Source organism: Cibotium barometz, chromosome 20 (genome assembly GCF_041138505.1).
Source record: "Cibotium barometz isolate CiBa-2024 chromosome 20, ASM4113850v1, whole genome shotgun sequence".
Lineage (NCBI taxonomy): Eukaryota > Viridiplantae > Streptophyta > Polypodiopsida > Cyatheales > Cibotiaceae > Cibotium > Cibotium barometz.
The window spans coordinates 36,085,041-36,107,229 of record NC_141065.1 but is presented as its reverse complement, the minus strand read 5'-3'; the positions used below and the strand labels follow the sequence as shown (position 1 = coordinate 36,107,229).

The 22,189-nt window shown below is 46.6% G+C and overlaps 1 protein-coding gene across 4 annotated transcripts in view; it reads right to left on the bottom strand.

Moving 5' to 3' along the window:
• The window catches only part of SUVR5 (histone-lysine N-methyltransferase SUVR5), an 81,812-nt gene that overhangs the window by 14,440 nt on the left and 45,183 nt on the right, over window positions 1–22,189 (bottom strand). For 2 of the 4 annotated variants that reach the window (XM_086814793.1, XM_086814794.1), the window contains 9 exons: window positions 21,885–22,187; window positions 21,655–21,765; window positions 17,514–17,624; window positions 14,507–17,413; window positions 14,264–14,425; window positions 14,032–14,148; window positions 13,571–13,674; window positions 2,933–3,064; window positions 2,724–2,811 (listed from right to left, as the gene is read on the bottom strand). In XM_086814793.1, the coding sequence (XP_086670919.1) occupies window positions 2,724–2,811; window positions 2,933–3,064; window positions 13,571–13,674; window positions 14,032–14,148; window positions 14,264–14,425; window positions 14,507–17,413; window positions 17,514–17,624; window positions 21,655–21,765; window positions 21,885–22,187 (4,035 nt within the window). The remainder of the gene's footprint in view (window positions 1–2,723; window positions 2,812–2,932; window positions 3,065–13,570; window positions 13,675–14,031; window positions 14,149–14,263; window positions 14,426–14,506; window positions 17,414–17,513; window positions 17,625–21,654; window positions 21,766–21,884; window positions 22,188–22,189) is intronic. The other 2 variants (XM_086814795.1, XM_086814796.1) reach the window with 1 other exon arrangement.

Sequence of the window (22,189 nt, the reverse complement as noted above, 5' to 3'; positions counted from 1 at the left end):
CTCATCTTCCATATCCAAGCCCAAAGAGCCATCAAAAAAGGGGTCGAATGTAGCTTTGATATGTTTGTACCACAAGTTTGTTGTTCAACCAACAACTCCTTTGAAGCAAAGGATGGAATCTCTCCTCGCATAGTATCTGGATATTATGTTAAAGGATGATCTCCCGCCCTAGCTCCCACCCAGTCGTCCTGAGGATCATCGCATTGAGTTGCTCTCCGCAACCAGTAAATTCTCCGCATTGGCGGGCGAACTCCAGCCTTCATTCTCGCCCTTTGCTGCATCTATTTATACAAAAAAAGAAAGACAAGTCCACATGATTATACGTGGACTACAGGGCACTCAATAAGCTCACAGTTAAAAATAGGTTCCCAATGTTCAAGATTGAGTATATACTTAAGCGACTTAATGGTGCTAAGTCCTTTTCAAAGATAGATCTCAAACGTGGCTATCACCAGGTTCGGATCTTTACGGCTGACATTCCAAAAACAGCCTTTACAATTGAACGAGGCCACTACGAGTTTGTGGTGATGCCATTTGGACTCACGAATGCACCTGTGATGTTCAACAAGATGATGTCTCGGGTCTTTGTGGAGCTCATAGGAAAGTGTGTGTTCATCTTTTTAGATAATATACTCATCTTTTTCGTCACTATAGAGCAGCATGAGTGTGGTATTGAAAAGGCCTTGCAATTATTGGCGGGACAAGGACCTCTTTATCAATGCAAAGAAGAGTGATTTTGGAGTAGTGGAAATCCACTATCTCGGATATGTCATCATTGCAAACGGGATTAGCCTTGACCTTAAATAGGTACGGGCAATTCTCAAATACGAATCCCCAGGAGATCCGCTCTTTTGTAGGTCTTTGCTATCAAGCAAGCAATCCCCACATGGACAAATTTTCCGACCTTGCAGCACCTCTTACAGACTTACTCAAGGGCATGAAGACATGTCGTCAAAAGGTGTCTGTTATGGGCAAAGCCTCGAGGCATTCCATGCAACGAAGAACATTGCCTCCGAGTCTCCAGTTCTCAAGTTGGCTTCATGGAATGATCCTTTTGAGGTAATTATTGATGTTAGTAATTTAGCCATAGGAGCGGTCCTCCAGCAAAAAGAGCGCTCAGTGACTTTTTATAGCTGGAAATTGAATGACACACAAAAGAACTATTCAATATATGACAAAGAGTCATTGGGGGTGATGGAGGCTCTTAAGCATTTCCTTTATGGGAGGGAATTCACAGTTAAGACAGATCATCAGGCACTTAAATGGATGCAAATCATGCTTAGTGCCCAATGGAGTGACAATCAAGGCAATTGGAGTCATATTTTTCGGCAATTTGGAGGTATGATTAAATAGATCCCTCGCAAAAATACCCCCGGTACAATTTGTAGGAGTCCACTATGCTCGAGATACAGGGAAAGGGTTTAGACAATATGAAGGCACAATACGAGGATTCTTTGAAATTCAGGACTATATAGATTGGCCCTTCAATCAGAACTGAGTCACCATACCATCCAAGATGGCTGCTTGTTCTACGAGAATCGGCTATGCATAATAAGGGAAAGGCGACAAGCACTTCTTCACAATGCCCATGACCCTCTTGTCAAAGGCCATCATCGTATCAACACTACATTGGTGAAGTTGAAGCGTTTATTTTATTGGCCAAAGATTGTTACTTAGGCTGAGAGAAGAAACACAGAGCTTCCGCTCACTGACAGCCTCCCTCCCAGCTTCCTCTCAGACTTCTCGCATCGGCTGTAGGATAGTTTTTGTGGAAGATTACCCTATTCCTTTGGCTGCTTTCCCATACTCCCTTTGGGATTGCCCGAAGGCACAGCAGGTTTGGTGGAGGATCCTCCGTTTGCTCACTTCCAAACACAGCATTCTCTGCTTCATTACGTGGGGCACATTTTCTTGGGCACAGAGGTGGGCGCAGCTCTACTCTACAAAGAGGATCGCACAAGTCTCGCCCTTCGTCCCTGTCTCCTCCATCCTAATGCCCCAGTGGACCACAAAGACGTGTGTGAGCCAGAGATGGAAGCCTATCAACATCATCGCCGTCTGGCACATTTCGGCACGTGCAATGCAACAAGGCCGTTGATAGATCTGTCACCCGTCGGCGAAGTCTATTTGCTTCAATTTCAGGGACATCGTCCACACCCTTCATCAGCAATGGGAGCGACTCACATTGCCCATGAAGGATGAGTGGTGTTTTGGGGGTGGGTGGGGTGTGGTGTGGTGTGGTGCGGTGGGGGACACGTTTGGCAATATAGGCCCCCTGTGTGGCTGTTTCCTCCCCCTCCCCAATGTAGCCTCCGTCCAAGAGCGGCCAGCCAGAGAGGAAGCTCCCCCCTCCTTGTGTTCTTTGTTTTTCAGACCTCTTCATGAGGGTCCATTGTACCTTGTTTTCTCTCTTGAGGATTGTAGTCTACATTACACTCCTTGTGTTCTCTTATGAGGGTCCATTGTACCTTGTTTCTTCTCTTGAGGATTGTAATCTACATTGCACAGGCCTTTTTTAAGCCTAATAATGGATCAGAAAAAAGGAGTATCCTTCCTGATCACCCCATGCTTCTGTATAGTCTGTCGACCTTAGTGCTCAGTTTTTACATGAATGTAGGAATCGGGATAAACCACCATGCTAAGTTTCTATCATTTCAACATATGCATAGCTACCTATACACATTTGTGTCAATATTAGAGAGCACATTAATGACATCACTTACATCCCGAGTCGCATATAGACCAATGTGGGCAAGTTGACAATCCATGCTCTCCACTAACACTTGATAATTCACCAGATTTGGAGAGCAGCTGAAAAAAGGGAAAAAATGCATGAACACAGTTCAAACTAACAATTCGGGTGCATGATCTACCTCCAGATCTTTGCCATGGCCATTACTTTCTGTGCATAAGCCACTAAGAGTGCCATTACCTGTGGTTGATAAATCTAGCGACATTGCCAAACTTTGTTGCATCGATAACAAATGGTTTGGGCCTTCCCCGACGTCCGATGTCAATATGGGCATCGATGTCATACAAATAGCTGCATCCTTCCTTGTCATACCTTGTTTTAAACAAACCCATCATTAGAATTTTTCACGATAGTACACAATCATCTGAAAAGGAATTTTACCTAGAAAAGGGAGTTTTTCAGTCTTATAGTTGTTCCATGATTCATTGAGTAGCTCTAAAGTTTCACGCTCTTTGACAAAGCTAGAACCTATGTCATGGAGGCCATAAAGAAGCCAAGGGTACTCCTGTCTTCAGATTTTATCATCAATTTTGTCTATATAGAAGCAACTGGCAAGCCTCTCTTCGTCCTCTTATGCCTCACTGGCATGGAGGAGTAGGACATTTTAGAATTTATCTATGTTGTTTTCATGAGAATGAAGGGGGAGATTCATGCTTCCATTTCCTTCTCTGAAGAAAGATAAGCACACTCTTTCCTTTGAATCCCAATTGAAATTTGAATATTATCAATCAATCAATTGTGTGAACATGATCTACCCTATTTACAGCTGCATCAGAGCAAACTGTGTGAAACTACCATCCACTAGTGCTGAAATTTGAAGCCCATTTTGGGCTTTGAGGCTTCAAATAACCCTCGAAAATTTACCAAAGGTTGCAACTGTTAGCTCACAATGGAGCTGAACTCTGAAGAACACAAGGGTGTAGAGCTAGCTTAAAGGGGAGAGAGATGAAGTCTTTTGCAAGTACAAATGAGCACCCTAAACAATGGATGTGGTTGCTTATATATTAGCTAACCCTAAGGTGCCCGTTCACACCTAGATGGCCATGGGGAAAAACCTGGTGGGAAAAAAGTGCCCATTGCATCAATACATGGCCTCACTATGGTACTACCATAAATATCTAGCAAACCTCCCTATATTACAAATGTGAGGTTTACAAAGATTGCAGATTAGTCTCTGAAAGGGATGAGGCCCAAAGCTTTGTGGAAGGCCTCAAAACTTTTCACATCATAACGCTTTAGTGAAAAGATCTGCCACTTGTGTACTGCAATAGACCACATTGATCTCACTTGCACGGAGTCTCCCTCTGACATGCGCTTGGTCTTGGTATGAAAGACAGGATTCTTTGCTACTGCCATTGCACTCTGACTATAAATGAGAATTGGAGTAGGGGTGTCTGTTGAGACAAAGATCCTCCATCAATCTTCTCAACCATACACATTCAACTGTCACAGTGAATGTTGCTTTGTATTCTACTTCACGAGACGAGATTGCCACAGTCGGTTGCTTCTTGCTTAGCCAGGAGATGCATGAGTGTCCAAGGAAGAAGCAATTTCCAGATATGGATTGTCGTATATCATACTCACCTACCCAGTCTGAATCAAAGAAGGCCTGCAATTGTAAATCACCCCCCTTGGCATTGAACAATCCAAGGTCTTGAGTGCCTTGTAAGTATCTAAAGACTGCCAATGCTTCGTGCCTGGGTAATGCATAAACTTTGAAAGCTATGAGACACCAAACCGAATGTTTGGTCATCAGTTGCACAAATATATAAGGCATTCAACAGCTTGATCATAAATGGTTATGTCGAATGGTTCTCCGCCATCTTGCAGACTGCGCTTTGCAGATTGGTTTGCAACTTTCCATATTGAACCTTTTGAGCAGTGCATTGGCATACTTAGACTGCTTAATGACTATACCATCATCTTGTTGTATAAACTGCATACCCAAGTGGTAGTGCAAAAGGGCAAGATCTGGCGTCTCAAAATTTGAGGCGAGGTCAACTTTGAAAGCTGTAATCAAATCCTCATTGGTTCCTGTCAACAGCATGTCATCAACATAGAGAATGATGACGAGCAAATCTTGCTTGTCCTTTTTGACATATAGAGTACTTTTGTAGGACTATTTTGCCTTGTCCAGTCAAATAGGCATTAATCTTCTGGTACCAAGCCCTGGAGGTTGATTTCAAACCATATAAAGATTTCTTAAGCTTGCATACCTTTTGTACTTGACCTGGTTGGTTGACTCACATAAACTCCCCTCTGCTGTTATTTTGATGCCAATTGGTGTACTTTCCATCCATGGTGGGTTGCCAAAGCAGTAACAAATCTGATAGTGGTCATACGAGAACTGGGGCAAAAGCTTTTTTCTTTTTTGGGGGGAAAAGATCCTTCTATTAGTTACTAAAAAAACAGCCACGAAGGGCTATCAACAACCACGAAGGGCTATATATAAACTTGCCTGATGTACAAGGCGGGAATCAAGTAATCAAAGGAGGGGAAAGAGACGCTTCTCCTCCGGCCAGCCGCTCTATGAGGAGAAAGCAATCTCATACAGGGGGAGGGGGGAGGAACAACCACACCAGTGGTCTGTAATGCCAAGTAGGGTCACCACCTCTATCAGTGAGAAACGTGCTAGGCCGCCAAAGCCTCAAGAAAGCTTCCCGCCGCTTCCACATGCGGTCGGATCACCCTGTGCAACTTCTCCCACTGGACGCAGAGGGTATGTATGATATCGAGCCAAATGCTCCTAATAGACTCTGTTGGCGGAGTGTGGTTGCCCTCAATGGCTTCGTTGCATCGAGCCCGCCATATATGCCAAGCTGCAATGTTGCTGTAAATCTCCCATCTCTAGCATGAACCTGGTCGCCAGTGATCTGTAGGTGGGGCAGTGACTCATACCGCTGAAATGCAGTGGTGAGAGACCTGAAAAGCTAACCCCCCACCATACTCCTCGTAAGCCCTGCCTCTATGGCCCAAGAGACGGTGCCCCATGTGATGATCCAGGTCGAGGCCCTGTCCATAGTGAAGATGTGGGGAATCTGCCGCGAAACCTGATGTACCTTCAGACAATCCCAAAGACAATGTCGCTGAGACTCCTGGGGGTAGCCACACCTCGGGCAAGCAGCTAGCCGACCTCCAAGTGCCGACCGCCAAGCTCCTGTGTGCCAACAGCCAAAGAAAGAGGGTGATCTTTCTAGGCCGAAAACTGTCCCAGAGCCTCTTCCCTTCCAAAAATCTGAGAGGAAATGTTGTGAGAGGCCCTGTGCGACCCAGTGAGCTGATGCACTCGGGGTGCCATCACCCTCTGGCATCTGGATCCTCTGGCCTAGCCGCGCTGTATATGAAAGAAAGGGGCATCAAGAGTCTCCTCCCGATCAACGGCGGGTCATGCCAAGTCCACTCCCCTGGGTCCCACTAAACGCGCGTGAGAGGTCGGCACTCCCATATCCATAGTCACCAGAATCTCTCCCTGGCCACCTTGGCCGGTGGTAGGTCTATGTGCCACTCTCGTGCCTGAAATCCAATCACCCTCACTGTGTAAGGTGAGGCCCACTGAAATCCTCTAAAAGGAGCTCGGATCTCTCTAACCTGCCATGTGATCCAGTAGAAAAGGTGAGCAGACCACTACCCTCATCCGCTCCATGGACAGCCACAAGAATATCATGCCTAGTAAACACGCCGAGCCATACTAGGGGAATCGGGTCTAGGATAGTAGTCAGCCACTCCTACGGAATAGCTAAGTCGATGTCAATGCTGAGCATGTCTCTACCCCGGATCCTTGTCAGGTCTCTCTCCTACACCTCCTGGGGTAACTATCTGTGTGCAATCCAGTCTCCAAGGGACCTGGCAGCTCTTGTGCTCAACGCTCCCCATGATACATGAGACCGGGCCCCCAACATGTGGCCACTGCGTAAACAAATCAAGGGGTTCCAGACCAAAGGCTGCCGAAGCCGCTCCTCTGAGGCTATCGGAGCAATCTATCTAAGGGCCGGCTTGAGGTGATCCCAAGCTCGAAGTAAATTGGCTGCAAATCTGTCCTCTAAAGCTAGGCTAAAACTGCGGGCCCGCATCTCTGTGAAGATCCATTTGGTACTCTAAGGCCAAGGGCCCCCTAGACTCGGGGTGCGGGCTGAAATCCGAGCCAAGAGGAATTCCTTCCAAGGCTCACCACTGGGAAGGAGTCCTCTAACAATCAGCTTGCCCAGTAGAGCACAACTCTGAATAGCAAGGTCGATGATGCCAAGCTCCCCTCTGCCACCACCACTCTACCTACTAAGGAGAGCCTCGCGGAACTCCAATATAAAAGCTTCTTCCGAATACTCAGAAGAAGAGGGGCGAGCTGTTGCTCAGGAGTGATATCAATGCCCACTTGCATCCAAGATAACGAACAGGAGTGCCCCACGAGATCCACTAGAAAGCCTCAACTAGGCGCCAAGTCGGGCGGGTGCAGGGCCTACCCAAAAAACCACAACTTGTGCCAGTTGATCTGTGCTCCAAATGCGCGACAAAAGATCTCGATCACCTCCGCGAATCTCTGGAGATTCCCCACATCCCCCGAGAGGTAAGCTATTGTGTCATTTGCAAACACTGAATCAAGCAGCTCCTCCCGAGTGCAAAGGGGGAGACACAATCCGTGAAGCCCGGTCCCCTGGGCTAAGAGAAAACAACTCATGGCCTCGGCGACAAATAGGAAGAGGTAAGGTGCCAGGGGACAGCCCTGCCGTACCGAGCGAGAAAGGGGGGATCTGTCGCCATGGGCTCCCTGAATGAGAGCCTCGTTGTGCGAGGCTGAGTAAAGTCCTGACGCCCCACGATGCCACTCCACAGGGAATCCCATCCCGCTCATTGTGCCCTCAAGAAAGCTCCAACCACCCTATCATAGGCTTTCTAAAAGTCTAAGAGAAGCACTATGAGGTCCTACTGCCGCATCCTGGCCGAAGCGCTCGCCTCCCAGAAAGCGAAGATGTGTAGTAGAATGCTCCGACTCTGAACAAATCCTGTCTGAGTGTCATGAATCAAGTCGGGGAGGAACGGCTGAAGTCGCCTGCTGATGGCCTTGGCCAAGATCTTATAGACGGTCCTCCCTAGAAGAGTGATGGGTCTCCACTGTCAGATCTCCAATCTGTCACCATCCTCCTTGGGAATCAAGTGTATCAAGCCCTCTCATCCTGGCCGACGCACTCGCCTCCCAGAAAGTGAAGATGTTGTGTAGAATTCCGACCTTGAACAAATCCTGTCTGAGTGCCATGAATCAAGTCGGGGAGGAACGGCTTAAGTCGCCTGCTGATGGCCTTGGCCAAGATCTTATAGGCGGTCCCTAGAAGAGTGATGGGTCTCCACTGTCGGATCTCCAATCTGTCACCATCCTCCTTGGGAATCAAGTGTATCAAGCCCTCTGAGAGCCTCCCTGGCGACATGGCACCTATGAGCATAATCTCATTGAAGGTAACTCGAAGGTCGCCTTCCATGAGGTCCCAATGACGAAGAAAGAAAGAGACTGGAAGCCCGTCCGCCCCCAGGCATTTGCCCCTAGGAAGTGTCGTCAATGCCTCTGCCAGCTCCTCAGCAATAAATGGAGTCAATAAGAAGGACCGAAGAGGGGGGAACCACCTCTCTCATGTGCCCCCAAACTCTCTCGCGCGCGTCCATCACCTGTGAGGATAATGGGGCACATGAGAGAGGTGGTTCCCCCCTCTTCGGTCCATCACCTGTGGGGATAATGGGGCACCAGTGAGAAGAAACCGGAAGAAATCCGTGGCGATGACTCTCACATGGGGGGGATCAGAAACAATAGCTCCATCCTGGCCACGCAACCAGCAAATGCGGTCTCTCCTCCTGTGGGGGCTGGCTATCTCGAAGAAATCCCCTGTGACTCTATCGTTGGCCTAGGTCCAGAAGGAAGCTCTGGCATGATACTTGAACTCCACCCTCCTCTCCTCTATGGATCTAATCTCCGTGCGGGTGGCAGCTATCTGACTCTCAATCTACAGGCTATCTGGGGAACTCTCTTGAAACTGCTGTAAAGAAGCCATACCCCTCCTCAGACTCCTCTCCTGCTCCCGAAATCCCTCCAATCTGCTCTGGGCTGCCTCCTATAAGAAACTACTAATCTCCTCCAGGCCCACATCCACTATGCACGCAGCAGAGCCTAAAATAAAGTCCAGTCCCGGCCATATCTGCTCTATCCTGCTGCAAATCTCAGGGTCCTGAATGAGGCTGTCCGGAATCCTAGAGCTCACATGCTTGTCCTGTCTCCAGGGGTCCTCCAAGGACAGAATAACTGGGGCATGATTTGAAAAAGTGGTGCCTGCCAAGATACCGATCGCGCCCCCACGGCCACAAGCCCACTCATCAACATAAAACCTGTCTAGTCTGGAGAGGTTGGGGCCGGTGCTCCTCCTATCCGATCGCAAGAAGCTAAGGCTCCCATGGCTGCGCCCAAACATGCCAAGGGTCCTGTCCCTTAAGTGCCAGTATCATCTCCTCCCAGGCAGAGTACTCTACTCCTACGACTATGGCCGTGCCTCCCCCAAGTCTGACCTCTGCTGCCTCTATCTTGTTAAAATCTCCACCCATGCACCAAAAGTCTGCCTGGGGAAGGGCCTGCCAGACTGTGCTCCAAAAGAGGGCTCTACCTAAGCGACGTTTGGGACACACAGGCTTTTCCAAGTCAGGACCAATACAACAAATGAGTACAATATCAAACAAAATATGCCGATGACGAGGTCGGTGGTGGAGTCGACGTCAAGGCACAAGATCTCTGATGCCTGAGCTCACCACTAGGAAGACCCATGAGTCTTACACTGGGCTAGTACCACTGTCCAAAGTCTGAATAAAATCCTGAACCTCACAGATATCCAAGAGACCTTCAATACCCAATCTAGAAAGAGAATCTTGAAAAGTAGGGCTAACACCAAGGTAGTGGTTATGTAGCCCTGAAAAGCAATTCCCCTATGCTGAAATTTTCGGAGAGGCTGCTGCTCAAGAACAAGTGGCAATGGCGGCAGCTCGGTTGGCGGAGAATGGATTTTCTGGGCGGCGGATTTTTTTTGGGCGGTGGCGGCAGAGGTGGCGGTTTCAGCCGACGGAGGTGTCTCTGGGGCAGGTGCGGTGGCGGTGGCTACTCAGCCGGCGGCGGAGGCTCCGAGGCGGCGGCGCTGCTAAGGTGGCACTTAGCAAAAATGGAGGAGCAGGAGGAGGTGGAGCTTTCTTGCTCTCCCAAGGTGAATTCTTCCACGATGGCCCTCCACAAGTGATGACGATGATGACGAAGCTTTCTTGCTCTCACAAGGTGAATTCTTCCACAATGGCCCTCCACAAGTGATGATGATGATCTCTTCAAGAGGGTACAAGCTTCCTATATAATTGGGGGGGGGGGGGTGCGTTCCCTTGTTTTTCGCCATGCCTAGCTTTTGCTTTGCCTTTTTGCTTTTCTCTTGTAAATATTTTAATAATAGTCAAAAATAGCCAAAGTTCTTGATTTGTGCTTTTGTAGCTTCAGGGCCTTGCTTTTTGGCCTTGGAGCTGCTTTTTGAAAAAGTGGCTTTTAGCTTTTTGATCCAGTTCAATGTCCTCATTCCAATGGTGCCCTCGGCTCTCGGTCAACAGAGTTTGACTTTTTGCTTTTTTCTTGCTTTTTGACCAAAACTGGTGCTTTTTCCAGCTTTAGGAACCCTATTCCCATGTGTCCATCAACCTATCCATGTGTCCGGGCATGAGTTCCATCATGTGAAAAGAGCTCGGAGGGCCAAATAGTTACATTCCCTCCCTCTTATATCACAGTTGTCCTCGACTGTGGGATACAAATATTCCATATGTTTTTGGTACTAACCCCATCTGGTGCTCTTGTGCATCTGGTCTTTCCTAATAAATGTGGTGCCTTCTGCTCATCTAGTAGCATCTTTATGCCTTTTCCTTGACCGCTGTCCTTGTTCTTGATGGTTCATCTTTTGATATTGTACCCCGAACCTGCCCCCTACACTGTCTAGAGGAGATGGAAGTCCCATCTAACATGGACCCACTCTTTTTGGTCTCTACATTGATGAGATCTCGAGCTTCATTGACCGATTAGGCAAGGCTGGTCCCACACTGGCAGGCATTTTGATCCCCCTACTACTTTATGGAGATGACATCGTCGTCCTTTTAGATTCACCCGAGGGGCTTCAGAGAGTTGGATACCTTACAGGACTTCTGCACTCAACAAGACCTCTCTGTTAACCTTGGTAAAACCAAGATAATGGTCTTCAATACCTCCCGCCCCTTCACATCCAGATTGAGCTTCACATACGGAGGGGATCCTGTGGAGATTGTCTCATCCTATGTCTGCCTTGGTGTCACTTTCAGTGGCCCACGCTTCACCATGCTTTCCGCAGCACATGCCAGAGTGACACAGGGATATGCAACCTTGAGCTTACTTGAGCAACAGTGCTTCCAGGCACATTTCCACGAGCTCTGGACGGAGGGTTGGCTTTTGACACCCTCAAACCAGCCTTGATGTATGGGGCAGCCTTCTGGGGGCCAAATTTATAAGATGAGGATTGGCAACAAGTTGAGAGGCCCCAGGTCATGATGTTCTCCCATATGCTCTGAAGCAAACCATCAATCCCACACCAAATTATCCAAGCAGAGTTTGTTGCAGCCCCGATGGTGGTGGATGCACTCTTCCAGACGGTCACATACCTCCATCGCATTAGTCACACGGATCCCTGTAGGTACCAGAGGCTTCCCTTGAAGTCCTCGAGATAGCTAGCACTCGAGGGCCGCCCTGGAGTATGCTATGCCTTAGTTTGCACTTGGTTCTCAGTATATGGACTCCGCATGGACCGCCTCCCACCCCTTCAGTACAGTTTGGACTCCCATTTTCTCCAGCTCTCTCATGAGCACACCAATCGGCTTATCCAATTAGATCTTCTCAGCCTCTACACCCATTGCACATGGATTACACCTTTGGAGCTCCCAACGAAGATGCACTTCTACAGAGATCACTTCCTCACGCTCACTAAGGATGGATTCATCCAACAGCGGCGCTTCCTTAGTGTTCACACGTCCCATGCCATGCGGATTGCGATTGGCCAATTACGGGTTTCATCCCACCACCTCAAAGTGAAGACACAGAGTTGAGCGTGTCTTCAAAGCCGTGGAGCTCATACGGAGACCCAACGAGGAGAGGATCTGCCGAATATGCCACACAGAGGTTGAGACAAAGGAGCATTACATATGTTATGGCCCAATATACTATGAGATCCGTGGGAGGTTTCACTATCTCATTCATGAGGGATTTGGTCCACTCTCCAAGATCACCGACTTCCCGGACCAACGTTGCCTAGGGCTCTTCCTGCTTGAGCTCCGTAGACACAGGGACACTTTCTTGGGAGAGCTTCGGCCCCAGCCACCCCGACCCCTCCCTTGCCAGTCAACCATCACTATCTTCTTCCGGACCTAGGAGGTGGAGGACACCGATCCTGTGGACCCACCTCGAGCTGTTCCAGACCCACCTCACCCAAGAGGAGTTACCTCGCACCAGGCCTCCGCATTTCAGTGTGCCAGATGCCCCTAGACCCCTAGACGTTGGCCACAATCCCCTCATCAGCTCCAGATCCAGGATATGCTCCACTGCCATAATCAAGCTACCTTTCCACGTGGCGTAGCTGAGAGAGACCTCTTGGCCATACTCATTAGCTCCATTCTTGATATTTTGCAGAGTGGTATACCATCTATTGGGGACTGATGCTCCTCTCATGTTCCATGTTCCTGGTATTCCATGATGATATTCCATGGACAGTTTTGTATCACCCCACTGAGATTGTTTTGTTTCTATTTTACTTTCCGTTCCATGATGAGATATGCAATGGAAATTATTGCATCACTTTGGTCTCATAGGTCCATTGGGTCTTTAGTAGACACTTATATCTTTCTTTCTTTCTCTCCGCGGCACATTCTGTACGGCCAGCCCTGCACCCACCTGCTGTAGAGCTGTACGACAGCAGGTGTACAGTCACCTGTATGGCCAGCTCTGCTGCCTTCTACCGTCGACAAGAACCTGAACAGCACATGCAAACTGGTGTACAGCCTGTACCTACTGCTGTACGGCCAGTTTTCCCATGTCCCAGCTGCTAGCGATTCCATTGGTGGACGTATTGAAGAAGAACCTGCTGCTGCTGCTGCTGTGTGGACAGCCACCCCTCATGCTTGAAGAGTGCCCAGGAAGACCTTGTCATGGACTTATTGTAGAACCTGCTGCTGCTGCTGCTGTGGACAGCCACCCCTCATGCTTGAAGAGTGCCCAGGAAGACCTTGTCTTGGACTTGGGCAATGGTCTCTCCTTGCATAGTGGCTTGGGGGCAGAGGGCTCTTTCCTCTTGTTTAGTGGCTTGGGCTTGGAGCATCTATTTTATTGGGTTTTCATATTGTTCTTGGAAATCTGGTGCTTGGCAGCACCCTCGCTCTTGTATCTCCAATTTCTCTACTAGAATAAAGTTATTCCAGAAGGGGGAAAGAGGGGGGAGGTGGCGTTCCGGCCCTAGTGTGGTGTACTGTCTAATTTGTGTTAAGTGGAGGGTTAATTGTTGTCCTAAAATTAGTCTTTTTTATGGTTAATTAATCATGACTTTGGGCTCTCAAATCCGCACATTACAGACACATCCCCACCCTCCCTTTGCCAAAAGACCCCCTCCATCCCTTTCCTTTCCTCTTCTAAAACCTTTGGCTCGAGCTAGAAGAGGAAAAAAAGTACCACAATTTACAAATGGCCCAGTTGCCTACATGGTTAGCTTTGTCTCCCACCACACAAGAAACATAATTTTAGGTGCTGGGATGTACCTCTCGCCTCTTTTGTTTGCCTCGCAATCATCAAGAACTTCACCAATGTATTCACAAACAAATGTTCCACGAGCAATGCGCTGAGCAGCCCTCACTGCCCATCCCTGGAATCAGCATGCAAAAAACTGTTTGTTGGCATTCCCCCAAAAAAAAAAAAAAAATTGCTCATTTATAACCTCAATCTCAAAAAGCATATTGATTTGCAGCCAATGGGCGTGTAGCCCAGCAGTGAGGGTTTGTGACCCAGGGAGGAGAGGTCCCAAGTTCAAATCCCCACAGGCACCCATTAGTATTGTGGCCAGATTTGAACCACAAGTTCTTACACCTTCAGGCAGAAAGAGGCAGAAAGACCAAGCTGAATCCAGGCAAGTACAGACCTTGCAACTGCCAAATTATCTACTCATCGGAGAAAAAAAATAACAACATTGATTTGCAGAGATGGATAAAGGAGCTCGTGTAACCTTGTGCCTAGTCTTGTAAACTTCCAATTTCACTTGCACACCCTTCTGTAAGACTCGGTTTTGGCAATCCTCATTACAACTGCATATAGAATTGCATTCATAGACCAGATAGCCTTCCTGTATCAGAATACACTAACTTCTTTAGTCATTGGATTACAATCCGACGGCATTGTTCTGGAGATCAAGAGTAGACCAAACATCGTTACCGTGGATCAGAAAACCTTCCACTCACCTCCAAAATAATGCAGCCTTGACTATCATAAGGGAACCTCCCAGCCATGGGTCGTCCATAAATGTCCTGTGCATCGGTATTGTCATTGTCGAACAGATAAACATGCTCGCACTTTGCAGGCAAACAGTGATGTCCTTGGCAGCTACATCCCAAGCGCGAGCTCTGCATAGGTTAAGAGCATTCTTAATCAGTTGTCAATCTTGGTTAATGCAGAGATAATACTGTATTATAGTATTTGCATACCTCCGTGTCGAGGCCCAAGGAAGGATCCAGTGTCCTTTTTGTAACATAATAAAAATGTGCCCAAGGCATGAGTGACTCCGAATGGCTGCTCGGATTATCAACACACACGGGACAATTGCATGCCCCCATGGCATCTCTATCTACCACACATGGAATAGGTACCCTCTCCCGCCCAAAGCTTAGATCCTCACAAAGTACAGTTTTATTGCCATGATTTTCTCCTACACCTGAGAATGCAGTGAGCACTACATGGCTTTCATCCAATACAATGTCTTTGCTTTCAAGAATAGCTTTGTAATCTAATAAAGCTTGGTTAAACTGTGGTAGTAGAGGGAAACAACTGATATTTGAGGAGGTTTCAACTTTAGGTTTTGTATCAGTTGAGGAGAAGGAAACCTCCTTGCAGCTATTGGGACAAACATATCCCTCATGATAAAACTGCAGCCTTACGTTTGCCTCACTGCAAAGTTTGGCTGCTTTCAGAGCCAAGCGATCGGGCAACACTACGTACTTTTTCAGCAGAACACTATAGAGCTTATTTTTGCAACAGGCAGACCTTGCAACAGCAAGAATGTCATTGCTACTTGGGCAGCCTTCAAGCTTTGGGCCACTGTAGCCTTCTATCTCTGCAATGGTTGGGTCTTCAGGCCCCACATTCTGCTGGGTGGTGGCAGTGTGCACTTCAGCTTTGACCTGTCCACCTGGAGCTCTACGCACATCGAGTTTCTGAAGCTTTTTCTTTTCCTTCTCAGCCCCTATGATTGAATTCAGCTCCTCAAGCGGCCCTGTTATTAATGTATCTTCCTTGACATTCTTCAATCGCATAGCTTGCACAGGCTTGTGTTCAGCTTGATGATGCCGTCCCAAGTCCGGAAGAAGGCGAAATTTAAGGCCACAAATTTTGCACTTGTACTTAAGCTCATCTGTAGTGTCAAAAGATTTTCTTAAGTTTTCTACAAGAGAGGTGTGCCCATGGTCTCCATGAGCAATCTCTCTATGTTGTTGAAGCGCAGTATACGTAGCAAACCTTTGATCACAATTGGAGCACTTGCCTGCTTCAACAATTTCCAATCCTGATGGTTGCCATTGATCAGAAGCAGACCCCAAAGCTGCACAAGGATCTGTCACAGGCCAGAAGGCACATAGCTGATCAGGATGAGAGCAAATCACATGCTGCCAGAGGTCTTCAAAATTCATAAACTGTCCACTGCAGATGATACAGAGCGCCAGAAGTGAAGACTTGGTTTGAGATGAGATGCCAGGATGGTGTGCGTTTCGGTGCCTATACAGCCCTTTCTTATTTGTAAAGGAAAGATTACAATACTGGCAAGTGTACCCTCTGAAATACTGCTGTGCTTCTTTCTTGTGGCAACCTCGCCAATGCTGACCTAAAACAATCAGCTCAACAAATTCTTGGGCACAAAGTTTGCATCTGAACCTTGGAATGTGTCCGGTAGATGTTGAACTGACCTGTTTTAACAACTCCACATTGGAGAGGTGTTCTATGGACTTTTCTCCTCCTGGAATTGTCATAGAGCAACTAACATGGTCTACAGGGCTGGCAAAGAACGGGACCAGAGACTTCTGCACATCCACGACATCTTCCTGCTCGAAGTACTTTTTCAAGTTCTCCATTTCTGCAGTTATTAAATCATACAATGACTCTGATGCTTTTAGATTTCCAGCAACTTCCGAAAGAACCCAGTCAATAATTCTCTGCCAGGCTTTTGGACGCTGGCTGTTTCGAGCTCCATCATCTGCCAAGCGGGCCCTCATATACTCATGAACCAGGTCTTTCAATCGTGATATATTCCTTTCATCTTCACCATTTGGAGTTTTTGCAGAAGCATCCTTTGAATAAGATTTTTGCTGACCTTTTGCCCCGTACCCAAGTGAGCCAGGCAGGTGTTTCTCGCAGTGTGAGCATCCCGGTTTTGCACGGTGTGAACACTGGCTGCCGCTCCCTCGACACCAGCCGATGCACCGAGTCCAGTTAGCAGTTCGAGCTGCCATCCTGGATGCGGATTTCGAGGCCTCCTGTACCTTTAAATCATTTGAACTAGGCTGACCTGTGCGAGTCTGTTCAAGTTTCCTCTTGTTGCGGTTGGAAACACCATGTCGCTCAGGTGTACCTAGGTTGGACTCTGATACAGAATTTCCAAGAGCCATCCTTTTGCCAGGGTCTGTAGAGTCTTGCAGCATATGTTTCAAACAAAACACTGAACCATCCCTTGCTTTGTGAGTGCACCTTCTGCCATACTTTGTCATTCCACCACAGATCATTGCATTTGAATCGTCCCCCCCTGCATTCGGCATCGCGTGTTTACCTTTCTTTTGTTCCTCAATACGACCTGCTGGGTCATGCTTGCAACAGTACAAAGCTCCATCACTGGTATACTTGTTGCACTGCCTGCCCTTTTTATCAGAGAAAGCCGAGCAACGAGCCGATTTGGTTTGTGTCTTGTTTTCAACCTGTGCAACAGCAGCTCCACTATTTGACTTCAAACCTAAGTTTCGAGGGTTATCGACCACTGCTGACAAGGATAAAACATAGGTGTTTCTCCCGATTCCAAGTTGTTGCGTTGAAGTGCCTTCCCATGGTTCGGGTGAGTTGGACATTAATTCTTGTTCCTCTGATTTCAATCGCTTGCAACCTTGTTCAGAGTCTAGATTACCTGCATCAATTGACCTGGCATGCCCATCACTCCCCTCAGGAGTACAATCTGTTGCGTCAAAGGTTCTCCGATGGCCAGTAACACTAACAGAAGAATACCGTGGCTTTGATTGATTGGGATTGTCGCGATGGGCATCCTCCTTCCATGTTTTCCACTCCGAATCCAAGTTTGTTTGCTCCAACTCATCCCAAAGCTTGCCTACTTCATCCCAACATACTGCATTTTTCAACTCCTATTGTCAACAAAACAACCATGCATCACATAACACTTTGAGTATGTCACGGATTTTTCTCAATTTATTATGCAAAAAAAAGACCCTTTAGAGTTCTTACCTTCACAAGCTTCTCCATAGATCCTGCTGTCTCTACAGTCTCACATTGGTGTTTCCATTCATCAATGCAGCTAAGCATCCTAGCCTCTTTCAGAAAGGTTGATAAAATCATCTGGAAGAAAAACTCCAGACAGTCAAGTTCTCATTCGTCAAGTGAAACAAGAGAAGGGTTCTCAAAAGGCTTGCCTTTGTTTTTAAAGAAACATAATTGAATGACATTTAACAATCTACTTCACTGTTGATAATTTTATATTAATAATCATAACAATGACTTGAATAAGAAGACATGTCAATAAATTATTTATTTATTTATTAGCTAACATAAACTCATCCATGAAAAATTAATTACAATCTTATAACGTGAGAGAAATTGTTAACACGTAGATTAATCAATAAAATACAGAGTCTTTACTTGAAATTTTTTATATGAATCTTTCATTTTATTTGTGCACGTGCGTGCGTGTGCGCGTGAGAGTGCGTGCGTAAGAGAGAGAGTTACATTAAACGCCTCCTAAAGACCCAATGGGTCTGAGACGTTTAGAGAGATGTATTAAATGTCTACGAAAGACCCATAAGGTCTATGAGACTGAAATGAGTACATATGATCCATGAATAACTAGCATGAAAAATGAACATCTACGAAATAAAACGTGCCCACGTAGTATACAAAAAAGAGAGTCAAAGCTCACCTTGAGAGAGAGAAAGAAAGAAAGAAAGAAAGAAAGATATATTAACGTCTACGAGAGGCCAAAGTCGGCCTATGAGACAAAAAATAATACAACTGTGTTCTTCTGGTGATCGGAAGAAAAGAAAAAGAAAGAAAAGAAAAAGTGTGCATGTGTAAGAGAGAGTATATTAACATCTACAAAAGACCCAAAGGGTCTATGAGACCATAAGTGATACAATGATACCATGGATATACTGAGCCATGAAAAAATAAAGAAAAAACAACTATCACTATGTATACAGATGTGTTGTCAGCATGTGACCCTGTACGGGAGAAACTAGCCATGATCAACTATAATGATGCCCTCCTCAGCTGCTGATGGCTGAGAAAGAAAGTTATATTTACGTCTTACAAAGGCCAAATGGGCCTATGAGACAAAAGATGATTACAAGTATCCATGGAATATCATCATCATGGAAAACTGAAACTGGAAACATAGTAACTGAAGCTGAGAGAGAGAAAAATGATATGAAATGATGTATTAACGTCTCTAAGAGGCCATAATGGCCTATGAGACCAAAACTGAGAGTACATCTGAAGTTGGTGTCTCATCAAAGAGAACAACCAAATGAAATTGAAAAGTACAATAAACTATCTTACAGTTATAAGAATTGTAAGTAAGACTCCTAGATGATACTAAGTATAAAATATTGTAAAATGTATATCAAGTAGATCCATATATGCTGATCACTTGAAGTGCTTCCCTCTCCTGAGATCAAATATCTCCACCATGGGGCTATCTAGAATGGAGAGGTCGTAGAAGCGAGGTAGGCACCTCCAATGCCGAGCAATAATGGCTCTGATCTGGCGATGGTGAGGATGCCATGGTCGGGATCCTGGTGGGCGTGGCTGACGAGCGGCACGACATAAGACGACTGCTCTATCAATGGTGACTCCCTGGGAGCGTGGCTGGTGTCCTGATGGCCCAATGGAGGAGGTATCAGGAGGTGTGTGGGCTGGGCTGCTGGCACTGGTGCTAAAGAAATTTATTACGATCCTCTGTCTAGGTACATCATGGCTCGGTCTCCTGTCTGCCAAGAGAGTCTCTCTGTGTCTGCTGAGCAGCTCAAGTAGGAACAATCCCACGCATCTCTGATCCTCAAACTCCATGACCCTGCGTATCATAATAGATTGTACATCGGCAAATGTAGTGCTCCTCTGTCTCTACCTCCTAGTAGCATAGCTAACAAATGCGGTTATCTGAGATCTGATGCACATATCGCCCTGTCTCAATCCGCAGCTGGTATGATGAGGTCCAGACCTGTCCAATGGCACAACGCATCCCATGTGATAGGTGTACATCCATGTATGCCGGGCGGGTGATAAAACCATCTAGTGAGAGGTGGTTACAAAATGGCTCTTGTAATGAGCCATTTTCGTGCCTAAGGGCTCAAGGGGACTAGTCCATGTCCTCTCTATGTCCACTCTGACGATATCCATCCTAATCACGTGGTTCTGCTCTAAGCGAGTGAGATCCAAAAATGGGCAATCCAAGCTGTACTGAAAGGGTGGGAGTGTCTCTATCCACAAACCATGTAGGTCAAACCATGATCTCATCTGAACATACCAGCAATGAGTATCTTCATCCTCTGCCAACTGTATGGATGAGGTCAATGCCAATCGTGAGTACCTCTGCTGAGGGAGCTCCCATAGCCGCTGTAAAAAGGTAACTGTTTGGAATAGGGCCTCGATCACTACTGGTGCGGCACCCAACTTAGCCCGAACAATCTCATGTGGTACCGATGATTTGCTCCGAATCATGCGGGCAATCATCATAATCAATGGTCTCTCCATATGCCTCCATCCCTCATCCGTCCCTCTCTAAGATCTATGATGTATGCTGGGCTCCCAAATTGGAGCTCCGTATAGGAGGGTCGGTGTGACAAGTGTATCAAATAGCCACAATTTGGTGCGCGGCTCCTGAAACTGTATGTGTGCACACTGCCTCTCAAGTACCCCCAAGGCTACATGCCCTCGAGCTAATCTAGCTACTGCTGCCTCCTTCAAGGAGAAACGCGATCCTGTGAAAGTAACTCCCAAATAGACATATGACCTAACGTACTCAACCGCCTCCCCTTGGAAAGTGAATTGATACTCTGATCTCGTTACCCATGCCTGTGTGGTGTTTGTTAAACACCATAACCTTGGTTTTCCCAAGGTTCACTGTCAAATCTCTATCTGCACAGAATGCCTGTAATGCATCCAAATGTCTCTGTAATCCCTCTGGAGAGTCTGAGATTAGAACAATATCATCTGCATATAACAAGATGGGTATCAACACCCCTGCCAGGCATGCCCCTGGGCCTCCCAATCTGTCTACATAATCGGATACCACATCCATGTACAGCCCAAAGAGGGTGGGTGATAGCAGGCATTCCTGCTTCACCCCTATCGTGCTGATCACCATATCGGATAGTCCACCTGGAGCTCGGACTCTGCCTATCACAAACTCATACAAAGCATGTATCCCCCACTGGATATCCTCAGGTACCTCAATGTCTTGCAATCTGTGCATAAGCCTGGCACCTGATACGGTATCGAAGGCTTTGCGTAAGTCCACAAAGCAACAATATATCCTTCTCTTCTGTGCCTTGCCCTCTTCAATAAGTGCCCGAAGTGTAAGTATGTGATCCAAGGTAGTAAATCCTCTCCTGAAGTCGGCTTGTCCCTGTCCTCGGTGACCATGCCTCTTTGCCCAACGGCTCAGCTCTGACTCCAATATAGAGCCATAGTTTGGCCAAGTAATGACCAATCATGATCATCCTGTAGTCGCCTGGTACCATGAGGTCCCCACTCTTAAAGAGTGGTACAATGGTATGCTCTGTCCAGCTTGCCAGGAAACCCTCACAAATGGCACGATTAAACACATGTACAATCAGCGGAGCCACAGAGAGAGAGAGAGAGAGAGAGAGAGAGAGAGAGAGAGTCTTTATGTGCTTTTTCTATAAGCCAAAGGTAAAAATAAAAATTGCTTAGACCTACCTTCAATAAACTACGTCAAATGCGTACGTACATAAGCATACATGCATACAAGTTGCTCAAGGCCATGTTAAAGTCACAAAATACTACTCCCCTGTCGTCTTCACTAACAACAAAAGCAAGCATATGTTTGAATAGACAGTTCAAAAAACACAATTCAGATAGACACGAATGTCCTTTCACTTAGACCTACATTTTATAAATTAGAAAACTACATCAAATACATACATGCATACATACTACACACATTTAAATATACATACATATAAATTGCTCAAGGACATGTTAGAGTCTTACAAAATGCTATTTTCCTGTTGTCTTGACTAACCAACAAAAGCAAGCATGCATTTGAATAGATAGTTTGAAAAACACAATTCAGATAGACATGAATGTCCCTTGACTTCCAAACTGAAATCCTCACATAAAGCATGCTTACACTTTTAAGTTTCATCAACATGGCTCCGAGTTCTTGGTAAGTGCCAGCTTTTGCCGCATCCTTTGCAAAGTCCTTCCAAAAGCTTACATCCCGGGCACAGTCCACCACAGCCTACGCAAACAGATAAATCAGCTATTCATAAGGTTTGGCATTCAAAATTTCTGGCGTCATGCAATGACCAAAGGAAGAGAGCTTGAAAAAAATCATTAAAAAATAATTAAGCTTTGAACCTGTACTGGAAGCCGGTCACTAATATCCAGCATTGCTGTCGTAATTTTTCGTAGCATGTACCGTCTTGCTGCATTTAAATCAGCAACCAAATTCCGTCCACTTTCATGCGAGCCCAAAGCCAATGGCTCAGGGTTTTCAGAAATGGGGCAAACCAGCTGCCAATCAGTCCACACAAAAGACCGACTATTCGGGAAAAACACCACAATGTACGACTTTCTTCCATATGTTGGCATAGCTTTTGCAGTTTGGGCAGGGCAGTCTTCCAGGCTGCATTGTATACCTGCCTGCCACCTCCCCCGCCACT